At 39.1% G+C, this 9,864-nt stretch overlaps 1 protein-coding gene across 1 annotated transcript; it reads left to right on the forward strand.

Annotated features, from left to right (window-relative positions):
• The first annotated feature begins 304 nt into the window (after nucleotides 1–304).
• On the forward strand, nucleotides 305–9,791 carry LOC113364301. Its single transcript, XM_026606788.1, is given in 7 exon segments — nucleotides 305–2,871; nucleotides 5,244–8,521; nucleotides 8,524–8,597; nucleotides 8,662–9,129; nucleotides 9,131–9,367; nucleotides 9,411–9,548; nucleotides 9,621–9,791. Coding segments are annotated over 7 exon segments (6,933 nt in total).
• Nucleotides 9,792–9,864: the final 73 nt, after the last annotated feature.

A 9,864-nucleotide genomic window follows, 5' to 3' on the forward strand; every position in this document is an offset into this window, starting at 1 on the left:
AGTGGTAAATGATACAAGAGTTGTTAGTGTAAATGGCCTGGAAGGTGAGAAGGATCCAGTTGCACAAGCAACTGATGATGTGACCACAAGCAACAGCAAAATTTTAGAAACCAACACTGAATTGTCTGTTGCAAGTAACAATGATGTTGCTACAACAACCAGCAATCCAATATCAAATAGCCCTTCAGCAGCAAGTATCAACATTGCAACTGCTGTCACGACTTGCTCAAGCAATTTTGTAAATTCAATCCCTCAAACTAGCCAAAATTCTGTAAGTGACAATGGCGGCACTAGTATTAATAATATGGTTGGTAGTTGTACCAGCCAAACGAGTAGTGTTGATGCTGTTGTAACAACAACTACCGTAATCAGTAATGCAGTTTCTACGGTCAATAATGCAAGCAATACTATAATAACAACCAGTAATGTCGCATCTCTCAATTCTTTATCAACGACGACATTTAGCAGTGCTTCACCTATTACAACCCCTTTGGTAAATGAAAATGCACCAGCAAGTACTATTAATAATACGACGACAAATAGCAATAATCCAAGCAATAGTGAAATCAGCACTTCGCCAGTTAATGATTGCAATTTAAGGGTTGACACCACCATCGTGGATTCAAAAGAACTTTCTATTAAAATTCAAGATGCATCAAGTGAACAAAGTACTTTGAGTAGTTTCACGACGCCTTTAGTTAGTGTTTCAAGTGAATATAATAGTGAAAACGATCGAACAAAACAAAGTACATTACAACAAAGTGTTACAAAATGTGATATTCCTTTAGAAACAAATAGCTCACGTCCTGTAGTAAGTAGTCCTTCTAACAATTACTCAAGTGGTTCGAATAAATTAGATGTTCTGGTGTCAACTGATAATAGTGCGACGAAGGACATACGATCTATCGAACAAATACCAGAAGTTTTGCAAAATGCCTTACCACAACCTGTGTCACCGGAATTGATGAATGGTGGAGGAATTGATCCTCCAGTTCGTAAAATGAGCACAGACTCAGAATGTAGACTTGTAATAGACGAAACACCAGTGTCTAATTACGACAACCAAGGTTCAATAGTACAGAACAATGTAGTGGTACCTAAAGTTTCAACACCTCATACGATTTGGAGACCTCCAACTCCTCAGCACGATTTGCACTTGATGCAAAATAGGAGTAATAGTAATCCAAGGACGTACACGTTGCCCCAAGAGACTGTCGTTAGATCTGCTTCATATAATAATTTGACGCCTGTAACTTCATCTTATAGTGCTCCTATGACTTCTTTGAAGAGGCCTTATGAAGCTATTGCTAGTATGAATGCAGAACAGCAAAATAAAATGCTGTACGCCCAGCCAACAAATAATACACAACAGAAGTACTCTCAGAATATGTATCCGGTGAATAAGCCACAGCAACAAATTAACAGAACAAATATTCAACAACCAGATATGAATGATAAGCAGCAGCAGATAATGTATAACAGCAACATAATTCAACATTCTTACACAAAATCTCCGCTTTCGTTATCGTACCCAAACCAAGGACAACAAAGTACACCTCAACCAAGGCAACATTCTAACTATATGAATGAACCACAACAACTTACAGGGGTAACAAATATTAATCGTAACAATGTAAGTCCGGCGACCAACAACAGAACTCAGATAAATGTGCATCAAAACCAAACTGTTGTTCAAGGCAGTCAACTTAGACATGTTGAATACAATTCTCAAACCGTACAACATAGGACTGATCAACCTAGTGCAAATAATTACCATCATATAGGAAACAATTATCATCATAATCCCCAGATTCCTGTTTCCCAAACTGGTGCAAATTACGCTCATCGAGTTGATCGTTCTCCTGCTCCTAACACTTCACAACCCAGTGGATTCAATCAAACTCACCATGTCAGTCGAATAGATAACATGACTGCAAGAAGTGCAATAAATCATCCTCAAATGAATAATACATATGGAAATGTGCACAGAGTGGATCACTCGCCTGTCAATAGTAATTCTCACATGGGTGCCCCCCATGGGAGTAGATCGAGTACTTCGAATACTCAACAGATGGCAAGGCTAGATTACCCGCAAACGAACAGAATGAACCCGTCTCCGTCTCCGGTCGGACAACAATATCCCCAAATGCACTATCAGCAACAAATTAGTAGTGTCAACACATCATCAGCTTCAAATCGTGTTTTGAGTGGTAATGTTCAAGTTTCAAAAGGTCGGTTGGATCAATCGCCACATCGAACAATTGACTCACACTACAACCAACAAGTTACCAATTTGCACGGTAGTACTTCGCAAAGTCCTCATAATTTGGTAAGGCCTGGTCCTACCACGATCAGTCCTTCACAAAATGTTAACACAAACTATATTCCGACAAGTATAAATAATTCTCAATTGCGTACAAACTACAAAGAACAAACTGTAATGGGACAACCCCAGCGAATGGTTGCGGAAAATCATCATAATGCCCAGGGCACGGCTATGAATCGATTACCAATGACCAATATAAATCGTTCTCAGAGAACACCGGAATTAGTAAATAATTCTCATACGTATTATTTGGATCCTCAAGAACAAGTTAATTATTCACAAAAACCTTCTGATCATCCATCCCTTGATCAGCAACGTCAATTTTCTACCTTGAACCCTCAACCTCAAAGATTTGCCGAAGGGCAAATTAGTGGTGTAAATCAGCCTATGGTGATAAGAAAGGCTCCTTCCAGTGGCGGAGTGGCGACTGAATTACATGTGGAGCAGTTGGCAAGGCCTGCGTCTTTGGAGTCGGACAGGAGCACCCCTAGGAGTATGCATTCGCAGAACACTGTGATTGGTTCCTCTACGAATAATGTTTCGAGGTAAGTGATAAAGTTTAGTTAAACTTATTGATATTGGATATATAATACAGTGGTACCCTGCACGAAAAATCACCCCGAAATATCATGTGGTATAGTAAGATATCACGTGTACTTATTTTTTACCTGAACTTAAAAAAATCTAAATATTTTCAAAAAATATTTTTTTTTCGTAACTCATAATATACGTGATGTTTTTGTGGGGGAAGGGCGGATAAACTTGATATCACCTTATATTAAACATTGAATGATATGTGACGTCACATGCCCATGCGAACATTGCCGACGACAATCGCGGACTCTCCCGATCATATGTCATATGTTTTATTTTAATAATTTAATGTCATTGTGATGGCTGATATTTTTGTAATAAATGATATTAATAATATTTCCCCTCTGAAATAAATGTATATAAAATCAAATCCACCTTTTAAAATCGATTTTTGCTAATTTTAGACGATTTTTTGTCAAATTTACACGATTTTTGTCAGCTCTAGACGATTTTTGCCAAATTTAGACGATCTTTGCCAACTTTAGACGATTTTTGCTAACTTCATACTGTTTTGGCCAAAGTTAGACAAGTTTTGGCCAATTCTAGACAAGTTTAGCCAACTCTAGACGATTTTTGCCAAATTTACACGATTTTTGTCAGCTCTAGACGATTTTTGACAACTTTTTGCTGACTTCATAAGTTTTGGCCAAAGTGAGACAAGTTTTGGCCAACTTTGGACAAGTTTTGACCAATTCTAGACAAGTTTAGCCAACTCTAGACAATTTTTGCTAACTATAGGCGATTTTTGTCAAATTTACACGATTTTTGTCAGCTCTAGACGATCTTTGCCAATTTCATACAATTTTGGCCAACTTTGGACAAGTTTTGACTAATTCTAGACAAGTTTAGCCAACTCTAGACGATTTTTGCCAACTAGAGACGATTTTTGTTAACTTCATACAGTTTTGGCCAATGTTTGATAAGTTTTGGCCAACTCTGGACAAGTTTTGGCCAACTTTAGAAAAGTTTTCGCCAATTCTAGACAAGTTTAGCCAACTCTAGACAATTTTTGCTAACTATAGGCGATTTTTGTCAAATTTACACGATTTTTGTCAGCTCTAGACGATCTTTGACAACTTTAGACGATTTTTGCTAACTTCATACAGTTTTGGCCAACGTTAGACAAGTTTTGGCCAACTTTGGACAAGTTTTAACCAATTCTAGACAAGTTTAGCCAACTCTAGACATTTTTTGCCAACTATAGACAACTTTTGTCGACTTTAGATGATTTTTGTCAAATTTACACGATTTTTGTCAGCTCTAGACGATTTTTGCTAACTTCATACAGTTTTGGCCAACTTTGGACAAGTTTTGGCCAACTTTAGACAAGTTTTGACTAATTCTAGACGAGTTTAGCTAACTCTAGACTTTTTTACCAACTATAGATGATTTTTGTCAAATTTACACGATTTTTGTCAGCTCTAGACGATCTTTGCCAACTTTAGACGATTTTTGCTAACTTCATACAGTTTTGGCCAACTTTGGACAAGTTTTGCCAACTATAAACGATTTTTGTCAACTTTACACGATTTTTGTCAGCTCTAGACGATCTTTGCCAACTTTAGACGATTTTTGCTAACTCCATACAGTTTTGGCGAATTTTGGACAAGTTTTGACCAATTCTAGACAAGTTTTGACCAATTCTAGACAATTTTTGTGGACTTTAGATAACTTTTGTCAACTATAGACGATTTTTGTCAACTTTAGATAATTTTTGCCAGCTCTCGATGAGTTTTGTCAGCTCTAGACAAAAAATTAATATTGGAATGCCTATGTTAGGCACGTATCATATGACATATGACATGTGATAAATTGGGAGAGTCCGCGATTGTCGTCGGCAATGATTGCTCAGATATGTGACGTCACATATTCTTCTATATTTGATTACTTTGTTCAACGGAAAACATATAAGGAGTAACATTCCATGTAGTGCAATGTTCAAAAATCCTTTAAAGAGGCTCAAAAATCTTTTGAAAATCTGTCACGTGCTCTCATCATTTTTGTTTGTCATATAAAACAATTCATACAAATTGATATTATTTATTTTAGTGAATAAATTGAAAAAGTGTGCGAGTAGTAAATTTGATCAGGATATTCTTTTAAAGAACTAATATAGTAATATAGTTATCTTTTATTCAATAATTCACTATATTTTTTGATAATATATTTGATTTTAGCAATAAATGTTTCATTTCTTTTTATTATTAAAAAAAACGAATCCTGAAACGAGTGAATGGCATTTCAACATGCGAGCGTGATTATGGAACAAATTATCTATTATATATTTTTTATTCATTTATTACAAGTGTATTTTACATTTTAGGGCGGCCTACCCTCCACAGCAGGCTCAGCAACCACCGACGTCGATGGTTCCATCTCATTACAACCATCAGAAGTCTATTACGGGTCAACCCCAGCCAAGATATGCTCCGCCACAATCTCAAACTTCATACAACAATCTTCAACAGCAACATCAACAGCAACAACAACAACAACAGCAATATAAAATGCAGCAACCGCAATACAGAGCAAAGACTCCAGATCAGCAGCAGTCACAATATCAGTATCAACAAGCTTCTTACAAAACAAAAATTGTCGAACCCCCCACAGTCCAATATCATCAGGGATATAAAACTAAAACGCCGGAGCAGTTGAAGCAGCCCCAACCACAACGGACGACACAATATCATGGTACAGGACAGGTAGTGTATAAGACTAAAACATTAGAGCAATCAGTGCAGCAACCACAATATCAACATCAACAGCAGCAACCTACGTATAAAACAAAAACACCTGAACAAATTACGCAGTATCAACAATACAAAACGAAAGCACAAGAACATCGAGTGAACCAACAACAACCAACGTCTTATCATCATCAGCAGCAGTTGACGCCTCAACAATACCAATATCAACAACAACAACAACAACCGGTTCAAGGTAATAAAGTTACAGGAGTCAAAACTGTTTATCCTAGTGTTGGAAGTTATCCTCAGCAACCGCAGAAAGTTGTCGTCAACCAGCCTGGACAAAGTGGTGCTTTTGCTAAATATCCACAACAACAACCTTCACAACAACAGCAGTTATATCAACAACAACAACCAGGTAGAAAACCCAAAACAATGATGAACCGAAGTAGGCCTACTACGCCTGTGCAACAGCAACACGTATCTACCCTACCTGTTCCACAGGGTGTGCCTAGATTTAGCACTCCAACCCTGCAACAAAATCAACAGCAAAGGGTCATTGTCAATCAACAGCAACAACAAGTCAATCCGCAACAGCACGGAGCCCTTTTGAAATGCAATAGTGTCACCAGCAACACAATAGCAATGGCAAATAAGAGAGAGTCACCTTTAGATTTGTCTGTAAAAACTGTTCGGACGTCAGCCGATTCAACAGCTAAAGACGATTCAAACAGCAACAACAGTGATCATCAGCAATACTTTCAACTTCAGCAGAATGCTTCTGTAGATGCATACAAAAAGTATGTGCCTAGGCTTCCAGTTTCCCAGAGATTGCCGACGGCGACTCAAGTGCCTCAGCAGGTGCCGATGATGAATCCTGCGTCGCACAAAGTTGATTTTTTACCAAAATTCAATGTGTCCACGTTAAAACATTCAGAATATGCAAGTTCGAGTAGGTTGCCGCAGCAGAATCAACAGTTTGTGAGACAACCTTTGCAACAACAACATATTCAACAACCAAATCAGCATTCTGCCAGACAACAGTATAGTAGTACTGCTCCTGCCACTCACCATGAACAGCATAATTTGAATCAGCAGCATAACTTTAGTCAGCATAGAAAAAGATTACCGGTTATTGAAACTGCGCAAGTGCATCAACAACCTGGAAAAATCCCAAAAATTGAGAGTCAACCGGTTGTCAACAATAGACAGCCTCAGAGGCAGCCGACACATGTGATTAGTAGTAACCCTCAGCAGCATCCGGATTATGCACACTACAGATTACCACCTACTTCTAGTGTGTACAATGTCGACGAAGATCGTTATATGAACTACGCTCTTACACCATTATTGCAACAAAATAATATTCCACCAAAACAGTCCCCACAACAGCAACAGCCTACACCTGGAAAATTATTACAACAACAGCAAGGGGCGGACAAAAGGATTTTGGATTTGTTGAGGAGTAGTCTTGAGAGCAAAGAGGCCGAACGTGCACGATTGGACAAAGAATTGAGAGCCATAGAAAGCAACAAGCTGCTGCAGCAGCAAGAGAAATTACAACTCCAACAGCAGCAATTGGACAATACAAAGTCGACTTATAAACTGCAAATGCCAAGAGCCGTGGACTCGATTAAATTCGAAGTCGACGAGAATCAACACCAACAAAATATGATACACCAAACAAAAACGAAGCCTCAAAATGAGGACAGCGGCATCGCCGCCCTTTTGGCCGCTCGTATACGCACCAAAGCCGAGTTGAAAGGTTTCACGCAACAAGCCAAAAGCTCCTCCGAAGTAAAACAAGTCGCCGTCGTGCCCCGAAAGCGTGTTTTTAGCCGAACCGAAATAGATGATGATTGCATAATAATAGAGCCGGCTGAAACATTGAAGAAGCCGGCGCAAATTCCGTCCAAGGACGAAAAACTAAGAAGTTCCTCCGAAACTTCCGTATACGATTTTAGAGATAGCGGCTCCGAAACAGATTTACCCGATTTGAGAAAGGACAGGAGAAGTTCTTTATGCAACGGAACAACCTTAATCAAACCTCCAGAACCCTCAAATCCTGAGTTGATGGAAGAAAAGTTGTCCATTATCAAAACCGAAAAGCTCGACGGCGATGACATTTGGGGCAACATCTGCGATCAGTTTGTCGAAGAGTTGGTTACAGGCGCCAAAAAACGACGGGGACGCAAAAAGAAAATCGATCAAGCACAACCTGTTACAAAAGTCACCGTGGAAACTGTTAGCATGGAGAAACCTTTATCAGCGATTAAGGTCGAGCCCTTGGATGAAACTGCTGACTTGGTGAATATTGTTAAAACAGAAAACAAATGCTACGAGCTGTTGAATGTGCAACTAAAGATCGAACCTTTGGATGAAGACGACATTCCTGTTAACACACTTATCAGGAAACCCGTTACAGATAAATTAGATACAGACAGCGACGATTCAGATGTGCCTTTAATTAAAGTTAAAAATTCGATATCGGGTGATGATAAAAGTAAAAAGGATCCAAAACGCGTTACGACGAGGAAAATAGACACAAGTAGCAGCGATGGCGAAGACAGTGATGTCGAAAAGTCCGCAAAAACGAAGGTTACACGTTTGCGTACCAGGAAACAATTGAATGAAGCAAAGAAAGGTGTAAGTGCAAATAAGGATAAAACACCGTCAAAGGAGACAAAAGCTAAAGAAACCAAAACTAAAAGTCCGACTAAATCTCAAGGCAGTCCGTCGAAAAATGCATCCGCCGATGCAAAACCACAAAAAATACGTTACGGCGATGGCTCTGATTTTTACCCCGGTTGGGAGGAAGGTGTGTATAAATCCAAACAGTCTTTACGAATGCCTGCCAGTTTGATATCAGTCACTAGGCTTCCTCATTGGCCTAGACTGTCGACATCCTTACCAGATCAGATCCTTGTCCAAATTCACCAACACCATCTTCAATTGTCGACATAAACGAGTGCAAAAAGGCCGAAGTTCGCGTTAAACGGTTGGAAGAAAGCGATCAGGACTCGAATTCTAGTTTTAATTGTGCGATTTCTGAAGCATCGTCTTCGACGATATACTCTTCGGGCAAGTAAAATGAATCAAATGCGCGCTAAAGAAAATAATAATTCCATAGTTGATGTTTTGATGCAGAAGTATGGTACAAAGTCGAAAACCAAACGAAAGGGTAAAAATGATAATAAACTGGATGAGAGTGTTTTGCCTAAAGTTATTCCCAAAACTGGTAAGGAATTTGAATTGTTGCCAACGCCTGTGCCCAATGGGAAAACAGAAGACTCTACGTTAGACTTTAGGAAACAAACAATCACTAATTTCCGAGATGCCTTTTTGAACAACACTGGAGGCAAGTTGGGAGCTACTGAAGAATTTAATCCTACAGTTTTCAAATCCAGGACTCGAACTGAAACCAGAGTCATGAGACAAAGGGCTACGATACGTGAAGTTTTTGGAGAAGACAGGCCCGCATCGGCGCCTCCGATGAGCAGAAGAAACGAGGACTCCGAGGAAGAGAGCAAAAACTGCTACGACTATCACAAATATATCCATCAAAAAAGAGAAAGACGTCGAAGAACCAGAAAAAGACATTATAGTTATCAAACCTGAAGACGATAAAAAACTCGTGGGTCCTATAAAGAAGAAACTGAAGTGGCGATCCATGCGCAGGAAGTTCAGCTCCGGGTTCGATTATATAAGAAAAGAAAAGAAAATTATCAAGGTTAAAGACGATGACACTAAAAGTCTGGACGCAGATGGAAGCAACCAGTTGCAACAATAACAACACTGCCAAGGTTAAAAGAAAAAGTTGGCTTAACAATCGACCGAATCTGGAATCTGTTAATGATATCCAAAAGGAGATCAAAGGATGGGTTTTGAATAAAGGGGTTGGAGAGACTCATTTGCATAGAGCTGCTCGACTGGGCTACACGGTAAGTAGAGAATATTAATTTATCTCTATCGTCATTAGGTATTAATGTATTAATCACTTGTATTCCTATCAGGATGTGACTGCTTATTGCTTGGAAACGTTGGCATCAAATCCTTCACCGAGAGATAATGCCGGATACACTCCTTTGCATGAGGCTTGTTCGAGAGGGCATCTGGATATTGCAAAATTGCTACTTCAATATGGAGCCGGTGTTAGTGATTCAGCACACAGTGGAATAAGGTAAAACTAGGGGTATATGGCATCGTGCCTTAAGGCAAATTGCTGGAACTCCCGTACCGTAATTAAACATTCGAGGA

The sequence above is a fragment of the Ctenocephalides felis genome, unplaced genomic scaffold, assembly GCF_003426905.1.
Source record: "Ctenocephalides felis isolate EL2017-DRISC unplaced genomic scaffold, ASM342690v1 CF-g0.4_SCAFFOLD_00845, whole genome shotgun sequence".
Taxonomy (NCBI): domain Eukaryota; kingdom Metazoa; phylum Arthropoda; class Insecta; order Siphonaptera; family Pulicidae; genus Ctenocephalides; species Ctenocephalides felis.